Source organism: Gymnoscopelus braueri (genome assembly GCF_963280865.1).
Source record: "Gymnoscopelus braueri genome assembly, chromosome: 2".
Taxonomy (NCBI): Eukaryota; Metazoa; Chordata; class Actinopteri; order Myctophiformes; family Myctophidae; genus Gymnoscopelus; species Gymnoscopelus braueri.
Window position 1 is genome coordinate 27101254 of NC_137604.1, and position 22171 is coordinate 27123424.

Genomic DNA, 22171 nt, shown 5'->3' on the forward strand with positions numbered 1-22171 from the left:
TTGAGCAATCAGATCAAAGTAGCAATAATGTGATGAACGCATTATTTACAAACAGTTTAGAACAGTCTATGTTTAAGGTTATCAATGAAAAAAACGAGGGCTCGTCCGGGATTTGAACCCGGGACCTCTCGCACCCTAAGCGAGAATCATACCCCTAGACCAACGAGCCAGTACGGTACCATGAGAAAATACAACTATTTAAACTCTTATACACACTGTATATAAATGTAACAGCATTACTCTGTATTTACTGAGTACTTCATATGTTCATTTAAATACACACATCGCCTTGTCCAAAAGAATAATAATAAAGACAAGAATCATGCAAAGGTCTGCTGTTGTTCTAGCTGACGTCATCCCCTCCGTGCTGCACGCGACGCGGCCGGTCGGCCTGCCGACGTGGCGGGGCGGAAGCAACGGCGCGCGCTGTGGAGCAGAGCTGTCACGACACGGTGAGTGTGCTGTCATTTCCATACAAACAAAACAACCTTTCAGCTGTTTTGTATAACATGAAACAACAACAACAACAACAACAACAACAACAACGCGTTAATATTCTGCCTGTTCTGCTATGAAGTTATCATACGTTCGTCGTTGTTGTTGCGTCACTCCTCACTCGGGGCAGAGTTTATTGAATTGATAGGCGTACAATGCTCTGAATCATAGCTTTCCACATCTTTTGTTAAGAAATTAAAAGCGATAATCTGGTGGATAGTTCTATGTTGTCATGTTGTTATAGTGTCCAGAATAAATTCAGCTCAAGCACCAGATGAGATTATGAAGACATGGCTAATGTGAATTTGCCATTCATATGATGTGATGATGAGCTAATTATTTTTGTCTACTCTGGGGCTGGGCTTGTATTTTGATCACAATCCCCCCTACCAGACAGTGTCTGTAGAGTGCTGTTGATGTTTATAAAGTTATCCCCCAAAGCAATGAAATACAGACTAGTGTAAACAATGAAGCCATTGTAACTTTTTGAGAATGCAATTAAATCGTGCTGTAAAGTTCCTTTTGTTTTTACGCATTTTATTACTTTGTAGGCTACTTTTTCTTAACGTTTGTTCGGGTTCATCTCTACATAATTGTTCTCAGTGGGATAGTGCTTGGTGTGTGAACAAATGTGTAATAAATAAAGTAATAGTGACTGAGAGCCCAAGAGAAAACATTAATCAGCTGGATGCGTTTGCAACATCTGACCTCTGGATGGCACTGCTGTACCAGTGGTTAACCCTTACATACTTTTATCACCTGCAGGATTCTTTTCATCTTTATTCCAGATGCAGTCCAAATCAATAAAAAGACCCGTCCTTTAAAGCCTGGTCAACAGATACTGTAATATCATATTACTGGTGTGCGTGTCACTGTCCAGAACAGAATGTCCGAGCCTGCTCCCACCGTCACAGACGCCTTTAAAGATCCTCCCTCTCCACATGCCCAACCCCCCAACACTGAGCCTGACTCATCCGAGGTCATGCAACCCCCACCGGTCCCTGAGGATTTCGGTGGCTCTGAGGCCCCCGGAGAGGCCACCAGAGATGTTGAGGGAGAGGCTACTAAAGATGCTGAGGGAGAGGCTACTAAAGATGCTGAGGGAGAGGCTACTAGAGAGGCAACTAGAGATGCTGAGGGAGAGGCTACTGGACAGGACGTTGCTCAGGGAACCTGCTCCGAAGGTCTCACTGACCAGCCAGGACATGACTGTGAGAGTCACATGGTTGTATGTGAGCAACCAGGACGTGGCAGTGAGGTCCTGTTGGTTGACTGTGACCAACCGGTGAGTTTGGAGCCAGACATGCCAGCCGGAGAGGAGGAAACCGAGGTAAAGTTGAAGTTGTGTGTGTGTGTTTCCTGATGTATCATACAATAGAATAGAATAGTCCCCACTCCTTGGGTTGTTTTCTTTTGTCACTGTATATTTGCACATACGTGAAATGTGTCCTCTGCATTTACTGATTAGTAAGTTAGATTACAGTATATTTGTTACTAGTTTTTAAACTTTAAGGGACTATTACTGGTGGTTAGGGATGCACAATATTGACATTTTGGCCAATAATAATTGCATGGTCGAGCCGATGAAGACCAGTACCGATATTGCTGTACATTTTCCAGTTTAAGTTTACCTTTACACCTGTTATACAGTAACTGTGATTCTGTGATTCTGGGTGCAGATGCAGACTTTTGGAAAACAATTAGTGCATTGTACCTGATTTATTAAGCCTAATGATGGACACTTTCCAAGTGTCTGCTTTCACTTCTGAAGGACATGAGCACATTGGTCTACATATTTTATTTTTACTTTTTTTCTTTGCTTTGATTTGTTCTACAGGTAGACCATTTTGAAAGCTTTCTGAGAAAAAACTGATTGAATATGCTGTCTTCAATCATCACAAAAGGCTTTTTCAGATTCACATTCAAACATAAATATTATAACATAAAACATCAGCTAAGAATATTAGGATTATATTAAAGGTAGGGTCGGTGAATTTATTTGGTTAAAATAAGTGTTAAATAGCTCTATATTCTGATTGTACTAATTGCTATAGAGTTTTTGTTCAGTAACAGGAGTCTCCATGTCTCTCCTGCTCATTATTAAACAGAAAATGCATTTTCAGGTCGGGATACCAATTTTATCCAACCAGGATAGAGAACTCAGACAGGATACAGATTAAACAAGTGGAATTGGAAGTGATGACACAAAGAAATGAGCAGACAAAATTGGAACTGTAACACTAAAATGAAGCTGATAAATGGGTGCTCTCTCCTGATTGACTAAGATTTTGCAACCCACCTGAAAATTTATTTTGTGTTTATTGAAGAGCTAGAGAGATGGGGAGACTCCTGTTACCGAACAAACACTCTATAGCAATTGATTACTATCAGAAAATAGTGCTTTTACCTTTTTAACAAAACAAAAAACTAAAGATTTTGTTGGTTCAATAATGATATTGCATTAAGTAAATATTGACCGATTATGATATGATGAATGATATATTGTAGCCTGATTATCAGCCTGAAGCTGCGAGCAGTCCACTCAGAGAGTTGGCGGGGTCTATGGTCTGGAACCAGGCTAGATATATTGTGCATCCCTACCAATGTTCTGGCATGTTTAACCTTGACTACGTCTCACGTAATTGATTTGTGTTGCACTCTGTTTAATACCCTGTCGTTTCTTGACTGGGGTTCACACCACTTACTCTGATCTTGCACTTTGTAAGCCGCTCTGGATAATAGCATCTGTTAAATGCCTAAAATGTAAATTTGACATTTCTGCTGATCATTTTCCAGATTATACCATGGAAGCCATTGTATTCCATTCAGTTTAACAGGGTATGAAAATCAACTTGCAGAAACTGAAACTTGCTTTACCTTTGATCAGAGTAGTCAGGACAGGTTCAGGACAGGAGCTGCTGCAATACATCACACAGACACCTTTCACTGCTAGTGTTTAACCAAGATGTTTTTTGTGTGTGTGTGTGTGTGTGTGTGTGTGTGTGTGTGTGCATGTGTGTGTGTGCGTGTAGGATCCCAACCAGGCAAAAGACAAAGGATGGGCAGGCTGGGGTTCGTGGGGAAAGTCTCTTTTGAGCAGCGCCTCCAGTTCAATGGGTATGCTTCCTACCTTTTCACCTAGTCTCCTTTTCTGTTTCCCTTGTTGTTTAGTTCATTATCTGCTCACCGTGTCGGTTTGTACCTTTTTTGTATTTGGGCTGTACTATAACCTGATGATTATAGCAAAGTTCAGTGCATGTGAAAATAATTGATCACCTGGGCTGAGATCTGATCAGCAGCCATGCTCGAGGTTGGATAACAAGGGCAACGACAAATGCTGGCTGATATTGTTTGACCCACTTGAACCCCAGCATCCCTTTTCTGGGGGGAACATTCGCCAAAAAAAGACGATCTACATGCTCACAACGCATCGCAAAGAGATTTGGTGTAGACCGAAAAAAACGTCTGTTACTACTCAGGTCTGTTTCACTAAGACTAGAGGGTTCAATTGGTTAATCGGATACCCATAGCCTTTTTTTATTCACAATGACAACATGGAAATAGCCCAAGTAGAAGATCACCCGCTCACACAGAGGGCAAATAAAGGGTGTGTGATGACAGTTCATATACAGTATATACCAGGCAGTGCAGATGGCTAGATCAGACTTTAAGTCTACCTATTTTTATATATTTTAGAATTTTACTTTTCTTTTCATTAATCTTAGTTGTATCACTTCACATGTCAGTGTTCCATTCCATGTTGTGATGACACCTGAATTTCCCCACAGGGATCAACAAAGGTCTATCTATCTGTAGATCTATCGATCGTACATTTGCTTTACATCTGCTTCCATGACCTCAGGTCAGCTGACCCTGAGCTCAGTCAAGGATAAGGCAGGAGACGCCCTGCGCTTCCACAAGACATCGGTCGGAGAGGAGGCACAGGAAGAGGAGGGAGAGGCGCAGCACCAGGAGGAGGAGAAGATGGACGGAGGGGGAGACGACAGAGGAGAGACTGGCCAGTCTGACCCCAGTCAGTCTCCTTCAACCACTACTAGCAGAGGAGTCTTCTCCACCTTCACACACGCTGTACAGAACACAGTGAGTGTGCACACACACACACGCACACGCACACGCACACACACACACACACACACACACACACACACACACACACACACACACACACACACACACACACACACACACACACACACACATACACACACACACGCACACACACACACACACACACACACACACACAAACGCACGAGGGCACACACACACACACACACACACACACACACACACACACACACACACACACACACACACACACACACACACACACACACACACACACACACACACACACACACACACACACTCACACTCTTACTTGCTTATGGCAGTCCATCGTTCATATCTACATGACCTAGTAGCTGTATGTGTGCCAGAATCACCTCTATGCTGGATGAGTTGGTGCGTTCTTAGATATCTGCATAGGTCATGTGGTGCTCCCATGTGATGCCCAGGATCCTTCGCAGACAGCGGATGTGAAAGGCCTCCAGAGATCTTATGTGCCGTCTGTATGGTGTCCAGGTTTCAGAGACATATAGTAGTGTGGACACACATACTGCCTGGTACACTGCTGCCTTGGTTGATGCCTTCAGGTTTTTGTTGGTGAAAACCTGTGACCTTAGGCGACTAAACGCGGTGGAAGCAAGGTTGATGCAGGCTTGGATGTCTGCATCAACATTGCAACTGTCTGAGAGGATGCTGCCGAGGTACTTGAAGTGTGGTACAGTTTCCAGAGGGGTGTTGTCAATACATGTCAATGTAGAAGACCTGTGTGGGAGTCTGGGTAGAGCTTGGTTGGTGGACTATTTGTGTCTTCTTGATGTTGACCTGAAGACCAACTGTAGGTGGCAGCTACCATATTGAGGGCATGCTGAAGGTTCTTCAGATGTTTATGGGAGATGAGTGTAACTGCTGTGAGGAATATGTTGAAAATAAAAGGATACATCCTTGCTTCACTCCAATTTTGACATCAAAGGGGTCAGTGGAAGTGGTCCACCTATTTGAACCCTGGCTTGCATGCCATCATGAAACTGCTGGAGGATGGATTTGTATGCGACCCTAAACTGGCTGAGTACGCCCCAGAGTAGCTTTCGGTCTACTGTGTCGAAAGCCCTTGGCAGATCAAAGCCATGTACAGATCTCGCTTATGTTCTCTGGATTTCTCCTGTATTTGCCTGACGATAAAGATCATACAGTATGGGCCTGTGCAGAGAGTAGATTTAAGTGAGCGTAGTGGTGTGCAGTACCTACTCCTATTGTGCCTCCACGTGGCAGCTGCCAGCTACCGTGAGCTGCCACGTGGAGGCACAATAGGAGTCTTGGTGAAGGAGAGGCTATGTACTGACCTCGGAAGACTTACGAACCTGGCTTCCTTTACTCAGACTGGGTTGGTCAGCGACTAAGGGAGGAGGGTCACATGCATCCCTACATGCAACGTCTCTCTAGCATCACTACACCCTGCGACCCACACACACACACACCATCATCTCTTTGTCTGCTATTAGGGGAAGTCTATGATCAGTGGGGGTCTGGATGCCTTGGAGTTTATTGGGAAGAAAACCATGACTGTTCTGGCAGAGAGTGATCCAGGCTTCAAGAAGACCAAGATTCTGATGCAGAAGACTGTATCACTGAGCCAGGTAGGCAGGCACATACACACAATCTCACCCCAAACATTAGGTCAAATATTTAAAAAAACCTATGACCACTTTCCTCCTTTTCAGCAGAATCATATAATGTTTGTTTACGATGTCATTATGTTTGTATCAGAGATAGCTGTTCAACAACAGTGTCTCATTGATTTTCTAGATGCTGAAAGAAGCCAAAGAGATCGAGCGCGAACGTCTTAGCAACCATCCAATCAGCGAGCCCACAGCCCACTACGGGATCCTGTTTGACGACTACCAAGGCCTATCACATCTCGAGGCACTGGAGATACTGTCCAATGAGAGCGAGGCTAAGGTAAGGCTTACACACTGTTCAAATACAATAGCAAGTAAACTAGAACCTCTTTATTGGGCAGCGGTGGCCTAAAGGTTAGAGGAGTGATGCTGGCGTTCACACTAGCAGATACAAAAGATACTAAGCTACACTGCATATCTGTCGCTTTGTATCTGAAGTTGAAGCCAGTTCCACTTATTTGTAGCTTTGTAGCTGTATCTGTAACTTTTATATTTTACATGTATGCCTTTTATTTCTTCCCAATTCCTAAATTGTAATCTATTTTCAACACTGATGTTGTTGAATGCATTGCACTACTCGAGGACACTGCAAATGAGTTTAATTACTCAGTGTAATTTCGAGAATAAATAAATCTTGAATGAATGAATGATTCTTCATGTCGCTGGCTTCCATTGAAAATGAATGGTAGACTGTATGTTTGTAATTGCCAGTGTGAACACAGCATGAGTTTGTAACCGAAAGGTGCCCGGTTCGATTCCTTGGACCGACAGAATAATTCTGGGTGAGTAAGTGAATGGCCACCACCTCCCCCAACACCGTTGAACTGCCCTTAAGCAAGGCACTGAACCCCCAACTGCTCCAGTGCAGCTGCTCAGTGGCCTGCAGTATAAGACTGTGGTGGTACTAGGCAGTTCCCAGGTTTTAAAGTGTGTGTGTGTGTGTCTGTGTGACTGTGAAGCAGGGCGTTACTGAAAAAGAGAATTTATTCTCATCGAACCTCCCCTGGGTAAAATAAAGGTTAAAAAAGGGCATGTGCACAACGTTGTCTTATTGATTCCCTCTATCCTCCACTGTCTTTTAAACCACCTACCTAAACCCTAACGGACCTGAGTTGCAACTGTACTGCGCTCCTTTTTCCCTTTACACCAAATCTCTTTGCTGAAACTAGCCGATCTACATGCTTGTGAGCTTGTAGATCTGCTATTTTCGGTGAATGTTCCTCCCAGAATAGGGATGCTGGGGCTCAAGTGGTTAAAGCCTTAAACATACTCCACACAAGTACGCAACGCAAATGACCACACTTGGCTCAGCCGGCACAAACGCACGTCCTCAGTGAACATACTGAAAGTGCGCTCTTTTGCACCGGTGAGATTTTTGAGATAGAGCAGAAGAGAGCACAAATGCAAGAAGATGGCTTTATTTTGTTGTTGCCTCCCATAGAAACCCACAATAGAAAGTGTGATTTTCAGGTGACATATTCCAGAACGCAACAACGTGTAAAATCAATCTTGTTTACTGTAGCTTGAAGCATCTGCGGCCATGTAACTCCGTGGAGTATGTTTCAGGCATAACTCTCTCTCTCTTCTGTCTTATTTGTCCTTGTGGGCTGTCTCCCTGTCTGTCTGACATGTCTCCACATCTTCTCAGGTCCAAGCGTTCCTCTCCTCCCTGGAGGAGGAAGAGCAAGACGAGGTGAAGAAGGAGCTCATCGCCATCAAGGACATCTTCATCGGTCAAGAGGAGGGGGGCAATGAGTTGGCGGAGGATGGGAGAGTGGAGAGTCAGGAGAGAGAGACGGAGGATAAGGGTGATCTAAGTTCCCAAATACACTGTTCTACCCCCCTGTGTGAGTGAGACGGTCCGAACCCGCTGGAAGCAGAGGTGTCCCCTGAGCACTGGTACAGACTCGGATATTCAACTATGGGAGAGGAGACAAAGGATCTTGATCCAGTAATGATGTGTTCCATATGAGCTCATTCAAAATCCTTACTTCAATGTGAGATTTCACTTTGGTTGAACGTTTTGTTTATTTTTGGGGGCATGTCATGCCAATCTGGGAACCCATCGCCAAATGAAAAGGAAAAACAGCGCCCTCTGCTGTTTTTTACTATCTCAGTTGGCTCTGGGAGGAAGTTGACGTAGCACCAGTGCGCAAGGAAACCGGGGTTTTGGTCTGCCTTCAGCGCATCTCCGGTGGTGCGACTATGTTTTCATTCCCACTAACAATATTTCTACACGTAACACTAACACCACTTCTCCCAGAGAACATGGATCGTTTTGGTTATAAGCTCACTTGTTTCTATGATGAAAGAGCAAGTTAAAATGTGAATATCTTTCCGTGGTTTTGTCTGCTCCGAGGACGCTATTGTTAAATGAGTTTCGGTTTGTTTCGAGTGGGGAAGGATCGGCGGACACGTAAATCCCGCCCACTACATCTGATTGGGTAAAGCGCGGCCTGCTTCCTGATCTGAAGGCACGCCCACTTGTAGGCCAGTGCGTACGCGATATGACGAACCCCCCCGACAGATTCAAACGCAGAGCAGAATCTGTTCTTGAGAGATTAGTGTGAGGCAGACAGATTGTGGCATACAAATAAAACAAAAGGGAGATTGTTTGACCAAAGTGAAATTAAGGGGAAACCTTGACATTTGAAATTCTGGTGTTAGTGTTGTTCCCCAGCCAAACTTCTCACTCCACATAGCAGCAACTATGTGGAATACTTAGATTATGTCAATAAGTACCTTGCAAAATGTCATGCTGGCCCTGGACTGAATACAAATGAAAAGCCTGCTTTACCTTTACGTAATGTGCAGCTCTTCAACGCTGTTCCTCTGGAAGCTTTAGCACTGCTTTTTTTTCCTTCCTACTAGGAGGTTAATTGCGTTCACAGTCACACTGAGGCCTTGTCCTCCTGCCTGTCTACTCAGGTACTGGGGCGACTAGTTAAGGCAGTTGATTTCCCGGGAGAATATAAAACCAATTGTACTAGAGGTTTTTGGACCCCTCGTACTGCCCTACATCTGATAACCCTGGTCTAGGTGTCTGATCCTGCATTGGTGCTCAGCGGTGACTGCCCTTGACTGTGGCGATGACAAAATGACAACATCGCCACAAAAACAACAAATTGATCTGCATGATTGTTATTTTTATAACTTATTTTAGTTTATTTAAACGAAGAATCAGAAGTGCACCAAATTTCTGTTGCTCCTTGCAACAACAAAAAAATATGTTTTGATTCATGGAGGATTTGGTGCCAGCATGGACTGACGTGTGTGTGTGTGTGTGTGTGTGTGTGTGTGTGTGTGTGTGTGTGTGTGTGTGTGTGTGTGTGTGTGTGTGTGTGTGTGTGTGTGTGTGTGTGTGTGTGTGTGTGTGTGTGTGTGTTTTTGTGTGTGTGTGTGTCTCTCTTCAACAGCTGCTGATGGGGAAGAATTTGTTAGTACTTTGACTGAGCTACTCTTTGAGCTTCATGTCGCTGCCACACCAGACAAACTCAATAAGGTAACATCAGTCCTTCTCTGTCTCTCTTTCATCATCATGTCTCTGAGACATCGTCCCATCCCTAACTCACGCAGAGATTTAGAAGTGATAGTTAAGATGTTTCATTTGTGGAATCATGCTGCATAATTTAGCCGCATGAACACTAGCATCCCTATTTTGGGCATGTCATAATCGGCGAACATTGCATGAAAATAGTAGATCTACAAGCTCACAACGCATCGCGGCACGACTGGTCTTGAGCTCGTAGATCACTATTTTCACGAATTGACGTACAATAAAGTATACAGGGGTTTAAGGGGTTAATAACTTCCATGCGTTACATTAGGAAACTACTGAATTAGGCAGCAGAATCAGAATCAACTTTATTACTTAGGGGTGTGCCGATTTCACCAAACGATACGATACGATATTTGGCTCACAACTTCGATACGATTTCGATACGATACGATACGCACTTTTTTATTATGAAAATATATGGGGGAGAAAAAATGCAAACAAATAATTCTGTTTTTGCATTATTCAGACGCAAACTTGTAGCTTTTCAGCAACAATAGCCGTTTTGAATCCAAATAGGGCAATAGTGTGACACCTGACCCGAAAAAAAACAACATGTTGTCACCCTTTTCACCTCGGGGATGTTTGCATGCCTGATTATTATTATTGTAAAAAAAAAAAAAAAAAAAAATGTTTTTTTTACGATTTTTTTTTCTCAAAACGATACATATCGTCACGAAAACGTATCGCGATATATCGCGGGACGATATATCGGCACACCCCAGGTGTCAAGAAGTGGGTGAAGTTCGTTTTTGTGCAAGCTCTATCGTTTTTTTCAGGAAGAGAAAAAGAAAAGAAGGGGTGGGGGGCAGGGAGATCAAGGAGAAAAAAAGAAATCAAACAGTAAAGGATAGGCAAAAACCAAGGATATCTACATACAATATATACACATGTGCAGCATTGTACGTATATGCTGCACATGTCAGTATAGTTTGCCTTGCCGTACTGACGGACAGTCATTATACGTCTCCAGGCTCGAATGAGGGCCCACGATTGGGTGAAGGAGGTGGAGAATCAACCCGTCGCTACGCACACACTTGGTGGCAACACAGAAGAAGAGCCGAACACGGAGGCTGCTCCTGGAGAAAATATGGAGGACAAGAAAGAAGAAGATGATGAAGAAGGACAGGTGAAAGGAGAAAAGAAGGCAATGGAGAATGACTCCAGATCTGTAGAGGTAAATTGAACTAACTTGCTATAAAGCGATGCTTACATAGACAAGTGTGCGTGCGTCCGTGCGTATCTCTACACGCGTGGTTGTGTTTAAGTTTGCTCATGCATGTCCATGCTCCTCTCTCCAGGCTGTGTACCTGTCATCGGTAGGTAGTCTGGCAGAGGTGACAGCTCGCAGTATCGAGCAGCTCCACAAGGTGGCAGAGTTGATCCTCCATGGCCAGGAGCTAGAGAAGCCAGCCAGGGACCAGGCACACATTCTCACCAGGTGTTTGTAGTCTGTTTTCTGTGTGCTTGTGTGTGTCTCTCTATAATGTGTCTCTCTATAATGTGTGTGTGTGTGTGTGTGTGTGTGTGTGTGTGTGTGTGTGTGTGTGTGTGTGTGTGTGTGTGTGTGTGTGTGTGTGTGTGTGTGTGTGTGTGTGTGTGTGTGTGTGTGTGTGTGTGTGTGTGTGTGTGTGTGTGTGTGTGTGTGTGTGTGTGTGTGTGTCTCTCTATAACGTGTGTGTGTGTGTGTGTGTGTGTGTGTGTGTGAGACTGAGCTGATCTTTGTATAACATATTTGTGTATCTTTTAATAATTTAATAGGAGTGAGGTTCACTGAAATCCACCTTTGGTATTACAGGTTGACGTGTGCTATGTGTAAGGAGGTGGGCTGTTTGGCTCAGAAATTCTCAGATACACTGCTTACCATTGGGGTAAGTGTGTGTGTGTGTGTGTGTGAGAGAGAGAGTGTCTGTATATGTGTGAGAGAGAGAGAGAGAATATTAGTTCACGATACAGACCCTGAAGACCTTGATATAGTTTTAAGTGTACATTCTCACATTCATACCACCCCATCTTTCTTTTTCTCACCTTCCCTCTCATCTCACTCTCCTTTCACCCTCTCTCCTTTGTCTCTCTCTCTCTCTCTCTGTGTCTCACCCAGATCCAGAAGAAAGCAGAGGATTTGAATCCACTAGTAGACAGTGTGCTGAAAGAGGTGAGACTAAAAGATCTCTCCGAGTTGTGTTCTTTTAAAATAATGCTAATAATCACTAGCTAAATTATTATACACGTACATGATATGTATTGATAGATGATACTAATGATGATTATGATGATGTCAGCGGTCACATGATGATGTTGAGAATGGTGATCGGGGATTGTTATGACGATGAGGATGGCGGTGGTTATTGTTTCTATTCTGTTGTCAGTTAGTCGTATTGATGATGAAGGTAATACTCTTGGGTTCCCAGGGTTCCAACAGCACCAACTACATTCAGAATGCCTTCCTGCTGCTGCTGCCAGTGTTGCAGATCTCCCACCTCCAGACCCTGCACTCCAGAAGCACCACAGAACCACCAGCCCAGATACAGCATTAACCATGCCTTCCTGCTGCCTGTGTGAAATGCACACATACACAGGGTGCGATTTGTAAAAAATAAATAAAAAAAAGCATGATGGGCCCTTTCTTAACCACTTAAGCCCAATATTCTTGGTCGTACAACCATAGTCAAAATAGCACATCTACAAGCTCATCATATTGCTTGTAGATTTGTTCAATAAAAAAAAGGACAAAAGGGAATAACAATTGAACCTTTGATTTTGACAAATTTGCCAAAAAATAGGAATGCCAGGGTTAATGTGGTTAACATGCATTATTATTAAATAAATTGATCATTTGTTGATAATGATATTGTCAAATATAAAAACATATCAGAGGCAGAAGCAGGGATAAAACATATAGAGGGGATGATATCAAAAGCAGAGGCATGGATTCCCCCCCCACAGACCATACCGCTAACTGTTGCACACACACTGCTTGTCTTACTATAACTATTGTTGTACAGAAAGGTATATAGAAACTGAAGTAAGTGCCATAACTACAGACAGAACGTACAGTATATACTCTTGAAGTTAACAGCTGAATATAGACCGGTGTAATGTAGTAATGGGCCCATATGGACAGGCCTGTTCCATTTCACGTGTCATTGCTTGTAGGAGTGTCTACTCTCTAACATACTATGGTACGTTTTGTCACTGATTTGTGTTTTTTTTTTTTTTTTTTTCAGTGAGAAAATATTATTTAGAGGTTCATTGAGGTTAGCTGTGACCAATTCAAGACCTTGTCTTATCTTTTCACACCAAAACAGAAAACACACAAAAAAGTTCTGATGGTTTTCCTTTTTCAGTTTTGAAGGGATTTTCACATTCCTGCATATGTTTGCACTCATGTCAAGAATTGTCCAATGTTGTCACTAGACTAGAGCATTTATACTGATGAAATGAATCTTTTGAAGAAATATTTACAGACTATTCTTTTTCTTTCTTTTTTTTGGGGTGGGGGTTACTTTGGGGTGTTAAATCGATGTGGCATCTATGTCCATCTAGGTTGATTATAGATAACAAAAAAGTTACTGATCATCGTTGTTTATTATTTCTCCTACAGCCTTGTATTCTATTCTATTCTGGATATAATGTGGAAGTGGAATAATTATTCTGTAACTGAATTGTATGTCACTATGCTGCTATTGTATTCATAACAAAGCCACAATGCCTTAGTCAGATCCTTGGTTCCAGCCCATAGTCACCTAAAAACTTGTTGGAGAGAGAGTGTGAATTAAATGATAGTGGACATGAACGTACACTAACCCTGTAGCAAACAAACTGGATGCATTTTACCATTCTAATATCATTTGCTTACTAAAAACAACTACTGAGAATGGAGCCATCTGTATTTTTGAACTAATGAGTGAGTAATTTAATTCCACACTTAATATATTGTGTTATACTATTACGTATTTTGGACTGAAATGTTTTATATTTAATTCTACCCCTTCCCCTTTCAAACCATATTGAATCAAATATTGTAGGAAATTTCAACAACCTTAGACTGAGAGCCAAGTGAAGGAAGGAAAATAATGACCATATCTGTCCAGTGCTATGAGATCTTTTTAGATGCAACCAAAATCAATAAGCTCATGGTAGTAATGGGCTATGTTTCTGCCTTAGACCACAGACTAACTCATTTAGTGGGCTGGAAAATGTGCGGGAGCCACCTCATTATGTAGGATTCAATGTAGCTTCCAATGCAATGTTTATTATTCTAGCCCTCTGATAAAGTGCCCTTTGACTGTGAGATGAATGAAATGCCAAAAATAAGAATAAACGTTTTAACCAACATCAATGTGAGTGATTCGGTTTTTATTATTTTGATCATAATAGTAGCCAGGTGAAGGTCGTTATTCTTTCATTCTTTCCTTTTCTAACGTCTTCGCAGATGCAGCTTTCTACGCTTCCTCCTCGGTGATGGAGGACACGGAGGGATGGCCACGATGATGCAGGCGGGCTGGACCGGTCAAATGGGCGAAGAACAGGAAGAGAGAAATGGAAGTAGTCAATTCCAGACTCATTTGATAGGTAAATTAAACTAACTTTGTTTCTACAATATGAACACTGCATGTACTGTATGTGTTATGGTAAATTTGGAAATATTGGACATTTCCCACATTAACTGACTGGCAAATGTTTATACTTACCAGGAAATATAGGCATATACCAGTCTGTTGCAAAATGTGGGAAATTCCCCACATTACCCAGGAAAAACTAAACACTACCATCATGGTCTTCAACATCTACGTTTGTATTTACCCAACATTGATGACATACTTTTAAAGCAATCTACGTGTGTGTGTGTGTGTGTGTGTGCGTGTGTGTGTGCGTGCGTGTGTGTACCAAAATATTTACCAATATAGCCTCCAGTGCTATCATAAGACTCGTGGCCTGTGTCTCCATCCAGCAGCGTATCTGGGAAGTCAGGGAGTTGTACAATACACACATACACATACACACACACACACACACACACACACACACACACACACGCACATGCACAGAAACCTCAGATCTCTGTCTCTATGGTGTTTCGTTCAGTGGTGTGTGCTTTGAGTAATATTGAGTTCAGAATCTTCTGTTCTTTATCTTTCTCTGTGAGGGTGTGTTACTTTTTTGTTAGATGTGTGCATTTCTCTACCTGGAATCTCGTGAATGGGTGATAGTCCTGTGCATTTGAAAACAAAATAAAACAAGAAAACATCAAGATGTTGTTTAATAAAAGGTCTTTGTTTATCTAATCCATTTGGGTATAGATTTATTTTAACTCACCTGTCCAATAGTGGGACCCAAAGGAGCGAACACCCACCCCTACTGAATGACAACTCCGCTATCACTTCTGACATCATCATCTAGGTCAGTGGTTCTCAAACATTTTCATGTCAAGGACCCCCAAATTAATATGTATTTGGCCACGGACCCCCCTCTGAAAATATTTTGTGCCAGGGACCCCCATACAAGATTTGTGTTGTGTTTGTGTTGTTTTCAAGAATGTTTGAAAATAGCAGATCTTCAAGCTCAACAACGTGTTGAGAGCTTGTAGATAGGCTATTTTCAAATGGCTGGTGTACTGTATAATGGTTAAAGTGGTTAAACTGATTTTGATGTGTATGTTAACACATTTCGCTAGGGATTGGGGAACCCCCTCAAGGACCCCTGGGGGACCCGGGACCCACTTTGAGAACCATGTGATCTAGTTACAGTCCCATTTCACTGAATGATGAACATTTAAAATTGTATATGACTTTAGTTTAGATGGTGAAGTTCCCTGGGTGTTTTAGTGTAATATACCAGTCATATGTTTACCTCTTTGAATGGTCGTCTCTGCACGCATCTCTCCACCTATGGAAAACATTACATGTTATGGACATAATATTTTTTTAAGTTATTGCTAAAAGGAGCATATAAATGGAGAACATAGAAACTAGATAGTGAAAAGTAAATGGAGATAAATCTCAGTTTTATAAGTAAATACAGAAAAGTCTCAGTTAATAGAATTAAGAATGGATGTGTAAGAGGCACTGGTGTCTTGTAATAGTGTGTCAGGTGCATGACTATGTCATGTGTCAGGGTACTGTAGGAAATGTGTGTGTGTGTGTGTGTGTGTGTGTGTGTGCGCGTGTCTGCCTGTCTGTCTGTGCGTGCGTGCGTGCAAGGTAAAATATGTATGTACCCAGCACTGTTGCCTGGCTAACATTTCCCTTACCACTCAAGTCTGGATCAGAGGAGCAGCCACAGGAAGAAAACACATTGGCCCTTCCTGACATGAGAGGGGAGAGACAGTCTTCAGTTGCCTGCAAAGTATCGACCACTGTGTGTATGTGTAGTTGATTTTAGTGTAGCTTCATAAGGTTAGTGTAAATGTTTTGTCATGAATCTGTTTGGGTAAGATCAGTGTTAAGGGTTATGGGTGAGGTTAGGTTAAGGAGATATGGAATGAATGTTAGTCAGCGTAAAACCGCGTGTGCGTGTTTTTTTTGATTGATTGAATATTTTATTAGGCAAAAAAATGTAAAACAGCACAGTTACATTTAAAATACTTTGTCTAACAGGTCCGTTCATAAAAGTCCTTGCGGACTTGTTTTCCAATGAGGGTATTTAATTCATGTGGTATTTAATTCGTGTGTGTGCGTGTGCGTGTGCGTGTGTGTGTGTGTGTGTGTGTGTGTGTGTGTGTGTGTGTGTGTGTACACGCACGTGTGCACACACCATGCCAGATTTGGTTGATCTTTCCTATCACTGTGGTCAGTACAGTCAGCAGCAGCACAACCAGTACAGCCAGACACAGGACTGTGAACACGATCCACCACTCTACTGCAGAAAGACAACAGACAAGACGGTGAACACACACCACTGCTCTAATGTACAAGCTCTCTTTGTACAAAGACAACATAGATACTAGGGTTCAACTGATGTTCATTGTATTGAGTTGAGCTTCAGGACTTTATGGGAATAGTAACCTCTAGAATGCTAGAATGCACCACACACACTTTCACCAGCCAGAGAGGGAGAAAGGGGGGATGCAAAAAGAGAGAGAGAAACAGGAAATAGAGGGGTTAGACTAGAGAGATCTCATTTGCCTGCAAGTGAGGGTAGAGAAATAGGAAAAGAGCACTGAGTATAATAAATAATAAGTGAGAAGAGGATTGATGGGGAGGAGAGGTTGTGACATAACACTGTGTGGAGAAGCAAAACCAAGAAAGTATGTCGAAGAGAAACAGAGAAAGTAAAGTAAGGCAGTGGTGGATATAAGGTGAAAAGATGAAAGTGAGATGGATACTGTCAATGAAAAAGGGGGTCACATTACATTTTCACATGGGTTGGCCACATACATTGTCAGAGCATGTTATTGTCTCCGCCAGGCCGAAGGCATGGCGAGAGAGTATGTTTTACCCCTTGTCCGTCCGTCCGTGTGTCCGTGTGTGTGTCCGTGTGTCCGTCTGTCACCAGCTAATCTCCGGCACCGTTGGCCCGGTCGCTCCGAAACTGTGCACACACACTCCCTGGATGCCAATTCAGAACCTCTGCCCCAAATCTTTCACATGGGCCTGTTATAGCGCCACCAGAAGGCTGATTTGTGCAAAACCATTTTTTAAATATTACTCCTACAAATTTTATCCAAACGTCATGCAAATCGGTACACAGTATCACTATAGTCATGTAATCAACACGGATCTGTCCGATTTCCCATATTCCATCCTCATTGCCTAAGGTTGGCTTCCAAAGTTTGCAGGATTGGTCAGTTTTGAACAAAAAGCCTCAAAGTATACACACAGCTTGGGATTTCCGTGAAATTTCACACGCACATTCCCACTAGGCCGAGGAAGAAATGCCACCCTTCTCACATTGGCCTGTTATAGCGCCACCAGCAGGTCTAATTTAGCAAAACACATTTTTGGAACAAAATGCCTCAAATCATGAATGCAGTGTCAATGCAAGAATAAATGGCACGGTTGGCACCCTTTTCACATTGGCCTATTATAGCGCCACCAGGAGGCCAGAATAACGTACCTGACCTGGCGGAGACCTGTGCTCCGAGGAGCACTTTTTCTAGTTTTAATGATCAATTATTCAGCTTGGATGAATGTACTTTAAGTTCCTATTTATCACAATGAAAACAAACCATTTCCTTTTACACATTTATTTTGATATTAATGTTATATTATCAATACAATCATAGTATTTAGCCAATTATTTGTGGGCCCACTGTGAGCAATTTCCTCACAGGTTGAGAACCACTGCCAAACATGTTGCAAAATGTCTACCTGCAGCCATGGAGGAGTAGTGCAGCATGTGATTACCAGCTGTACAACTTGTAACTACTGTCTTACTCGCTCTCTCTCTCTCTTATACACATTCATTGTCTACCACTCTTTCTCTCAGATTTTGGTTATTCAAATTTCTCTGTAATCCAGTCCACGAAGATCGTTAAATGGCAATTATGTTTGTATCGCCACCAGTCAATCCAAGGTTGTGATTTGAAATGTGTCAGGTTTTCATTCCCCCCCACACTCGCTTTGTGAGGCCACCGTGAGAAGAAGTAAGGTCTGTAATTGACATTATGACTACACAAGTTAATTGTAACTGAAACTGAGCGTTGCAATTTGCTGCTTAGTAGTGTAAATCCCATAAGCCAGACAGACAGTTGCCCAATTGGCTAGTTCTAGTCCACAGCCGCTCGCGGGACGCGTATCCCATAGCCCAGAGACAAATATGACAGTACAGTTGTCATTGACCAATTTAAAAAACTGTTGAGAATTGAGGTTCTTGGCCTGCTATCAGTGTGCACAAGAAATATGATGTTGATCTGCCTTGGAGTATGTGAGATTAGCTACAGACAGACAGACAGACAGACAGACAGACAGACAGACAGACAGACAGACATGGGTGATTGAATGCATTATCTCCTGAAGGAGATCATCACAAGTGAGTGTGATATATTGGAAAACATTGCTACAGTGTTAGTTGTCAGTGTGAGGAAGCATAGGAGAGCAGAACAGCAAGAGAGAGAAAGAAGAAGTCCAAAATCAATAGAGCTTCGGTGGTACAGTGGCTTATTATGTAATATAACTGTGTGATATTCCGGGTTATCATGGAGTGCAGGAGGCAAGGGAACAGATAGCATGACAAGGTGGAAAGAGAGTTCAGGAGGAGACCAGCATCAAGGTGTTTGAGTTTAATTCTATTGATTCAGTTAGCAACTTGGATAGACATGGCACCTTTGAGCAAAATGGAATCAGTCTGAGGCATTATGACATTAGTTAACCAATTTCCTTTTCCTGTGCCTCGTCTAGCCCTGTCTCCTCTCCTCACCAACAGTTTTCCGCTTGTCTTTTACTCAGTATTATCCTCAATGAAACCACAAGGATTCTGAGACATAGCGACTGGATTCAGAGACGCAGCGTCTGTGGAGAGAGAGACACTCCCTTCTCTGCAACCTACCATTTTGTGTCTGTTTCCATGGCAGCTCTCTGTTCACTGTCGCATTCGAAATGGTTTGGTTGGTTAGTTGAAGGACACAGTGCGTGTTATTGCCTGACTCTTTGGTAATCTTGCCAGGCAGATAGCAGTAGAGTGGTCTCTGTCCTTCACCCTCCTCTTTCTCGTCTTCCTCCTCTGGGTGGAGATACAGAGAGCTGTGGTTGACGTGGCCATGCAGAGTGAGGTTCACAGAGCCTACTTTGCTGAGCCGGACTTCCACCGACACCTCCAGAGTCAAGTCCAGACCTACAGACGTAGATAGATAGAAGATGTATGGATGACACTGAAAACATGTCGCATCAATCTAACGTAACGGTATCGCTTATCGTTATGATTTCTCCAATCAATTACTGAATCCTAGCGCAAAGGATGGCTGACAGAGACGACATGCCCCCGTAGTAGAGAGGAAGTACTTGTTTTGACAAAAAATATATTTGCAGTTTGTTTATATGAAGTTATATGTAGTTTGTTAGGTGAGCTATTAAGAAACAGGTACAAAAAGGCAGAAATTGATAACTTTGGAGAGAAAAGATGTTGAGGATATACTGTATACACACATATACATACAAGACAGACAGACAGACAGACAGACAGACAGACAGACAGATAGATAGATTAACAATACAATATCCAACAGTCATGTGGCTCACCTGACAAAGACCTGTTGTCGTGTAGACGTGTCATGTCTGTGTCTGTCTCACACAGGAACCAACTAGTGCCTGGATCCCTACTGATGTTGAATTCTGACCAAGACGCCGTCCCATTGCTCCAGTCCCCCCTGGTGCACTCAAAGTCCTGTTTCTCACTTCCTGGTGTCAGACAAGGGTCACACAAACCCTTCGCCTTCGCCTCTGCGTCCCCCGTCGTCTCTTTCCTTTCACGAATCCATTCTTCACAGGTTACGTAGGGCACACAGAGGAAATTGGCTCTCAGAACTACATTTTCAGAGAAAGACGGAGGAGGTAGGATTTTCAATCAATCATGCCGTGAAATTTGTGGGTTTGCGTAGAAGCATGTGCATAGCACATGTGACTACAGCATTCAAATGTTCTCTCTCACTGACACACAAACACACACAAACACACACATACACACACACACACAAAACACCAGAAAGGAAATAAATGGAATCAAAGTATAGACTGCTAGATGCGACATACTTTGGTTTTGGGTATTGGTTTTCCATCATTCAGAGCAAGTGAAGAAAGCAGACCACAGTATGTTCAACTCAGAGCCAAAATTCTAATATAATTCTAAACATACACACACATATGCAGGCACCCAGAGCGCCATCCTAAGCAGCGTGGATCACCCACCTCTGTGTGACATGAAGAATTCTGGGAGGCAGATGATGAAGGCGAGGATGATGAGGATGAGGAGTTTAGTAAGTGCCACTCTCACCATAGTTACATCGCAGGAGCAGGTTTACACACACACACACTCACTCAAGCATGAATCGCGCCTCGTGGCTTCGACTTCCTCCTTGGTTTTCAGCAAACAATTCACAAATACATTGTCTCTCAATGCCTTTCTAGACTTGTATGATTTCTCATGTCTTCATCTAGTCTCAGAAACCTATCACAAAACACACACATAGAGCACATATACTGTACATACATGCATATACAGTACTAGCTCGCCACTTAAGTTCCCATTCTTCTTCCTGTCATTTTCTCAGAAAGTGACACTGAGACTTGTACTGTCAGCACAGTATGTAGCAATGGCTGTGTGTGTGTGTGTGTGTGTGTGTGTGTGTGTGTGTGTGTGTGTGTGTGTGTGTGTGTGTGTGTGTGTGTGTGTGTGTGTGTGTGTGTGTGTGTGTGTGTGTGTGTGTGTGTGTGTGTGTGTGTGTGTGTGTGTGTGTGTGTGTGTGTGTGTGTGTGTGTGTGAGAGAGAGAGAAAGGAAGAAACAAAGAAAGAACAAATTGCATGGTGAATTGTCTCTCCTTGGGGAGAGTTGTAGAGTTTATTTGATAATGTTTAAGAATGTTCCAGGACACAGAATTTAATGGATGTACAGTATGATCTATGTAATTCCAATTGAGTGTGTGTGTGTGTGTGTGTGTGTGTGTGTGTGTGTGTGTGTGTGTGTGTGTGTGTGTGTGTGTGTGTGTGTGTGTGTGTGTGTGTGTGTGTGTGTGTGTGTGTGTGTGTGTGTGTGTGTGTGTGTGTGTGTGTGTGTGTGTGTGTGTGTGTGTGTGAGTGATTACCATAAATTGAATTCAACACCTTCCCTCACCTTTTCGATTGTAGCTGTCAACAAGATGAGACAAACGGCCCTATGTTAGTGATAGTGGTTCATTACCGCTGTGTAAAATCCTCAGTGTTCATTTATCTCCAAAGAGTGTACAACATTTGTACTCTCTGGAGTTAAATAAGGATTTTACTGTGTGTGCGTTTTGAAACTATAGTACCTGTACCCTGCATTTAAATCCTTCGGGTTAGTTATTATTGTAATGAATTCCCTAGTACAGTATGTCCCGTTGTTTGCATGCTTCATTAAAAACAGGGCAATGCACTATATATTTATGTACTTCTCTATTAAAATATGCAGAGGCTCGAGGCTTAAGGACTACAGTGTACTGTACCTGGACCTGCAGAATTAAATATGGAGCATGCAGCCATTGGGTGGCCACTGGCACAAGAAATCTAATTAATTTCAGTTTAGTCCCCACTTCTTTGGGGTATTTCTTTGACACTATACATTTGCTTTCTGTTCATCCTCCTGTATCCATAACTACCGGTATTACGAGCAGTGGGCATTATTAAGACAGTGCCCGGGAAACAGTTAGAGGTGTCTTGCTCAGGGACACTTCAACATGTGGACT

At 42.7% G+C, this 22171-nt stretch overlaps 2 protein-coding genes across 8 annotated transcripts; one reads left to right on the forward strand and one right to left on the reverse strand.

Annotated features, from left to right (window-relative positions):
- The first annotated feature begins 387 nt into the window (after nt 1-387).
- fam114a1 (family with sequence similarity 114 member A1) lies at nt 388-13127 on the forward strand. 2 transcript variants are annotated; one of them, XM_080454167.1, is made up of 13 exons: nt 388-452; nt 1261-1825; nt 3528-3612; nt 4358-4596; nt 6083-6217; nt 6387-6539; nt 7908-8106; nt 9676-9761; nt 10789-10992; nt 11117-11256; nt 11614-11686; nt 11917-11970; nt 12227-13127. In XM_080454167.1, the coding sequence occupies exons 2-13, from the start codon at nt 1382-1384 to the stop codon at nt 12350-12352; spliced, it is 1938 nt and encodes a 645-aa protein (XP_080310293.1). In that variant the 5' UTR covers nt 388-452; nt 1261-1381; the 3' UTR covers nt 12353-13127. The 2 variants fall into 2 exon arrangements, with proteins under 2 accessions (XP_080310293.1, XP_080310294.1); XM_080454168.1 differs by having other exon boundaries at nt 7908-8067.
- A 144-nt stretch (nt 13128-13271) lies between these two features.
- LOC308103961 (uncharacterized protein) lies at nt 13272-21001 on the reverse strand. 6 transcript variants are annotated; one of them, XM_080454190.1, is made up of 10 exons: nt 20660-21001; nt 19994-20278; nt 19305-19589; nt 16572-16676; nt 16069-16122; nt 15669-15704; nt 15135-15173; nt 15004-15030; nt 14718-14777; nt 13272-14319 (listed from the first exon to the last, which is right to left on the reverse strand). In XM_080454190.1, exons 1-10 carry the CDS (start codon nt 20745-20747, stop codon nt 14261-14263), a joined length of 1038 nt encoding a protein of 345 aa, XP_080310316.1. In that variant the 5' UTR covers nt 20748-21001; the 3' UTR covers nt 13272-14260. The 6 variants fall into 6 exon arrangements, with proteins under 6 accessions (XP_080310316.1, XP_080310315.1, XP_080310319.1 ...); XM_080454189.1 differs by having other exon boundaries at nt 16560-16676; XM_080454193.1 differs by lacking the exon at nt 16572-16676.
- Between the last annotated feature and the right edge of the window lie 1170 nt (nt 21002-22171).

Excerpts from the sequence above, each read along its gene's own strand:
- fam114a1 (XM_080454167.1), top strand. The coding sequence starts at position 1,382 with ATGTCCGAGCCTGCTCCCACCGTCACAGACGCCTTTAAAGATCCTCCC. Across the intron at positions 4,597-6,082 it reads CACACGCTGTACAGAACACA|GGGAAGTCTATGATCAGTGG; the intron begins GTGAGTGTGCAC and ends GTCTGCTATTAG. Across the intron at positions 6,540-7,907 it reads CCAATGAGAGCGAGGCTAAG|GTCCAAGCGTTCCTCTCCTC; the intron begins GTAAGGCTTACA and ends ACATCTTCTCAG.
- LOC308103961 (XM_080454189.1), bottom strand. The coding sequence starts at position 20,747 with ATGGTGAGAGTGGCACTTACTAAACTCCTCATCCTCATCATCCTCGCC. Across the intron at positions 15,031-15,134 it reads TGGGTCCCACTATTGGACAG|GACTATCACCCATTCACGAG; the intron begins GTGAGTTAAAAT and ends TCAAATGCACAG. Across the intron at positions 14,320-14,717 it reads TAGCACTGGAGGCTATATTG|CCCGCCTGCATCATCGTGGC; the intron begins GTAAATATTTTG and ends TGACCGGTCCAG.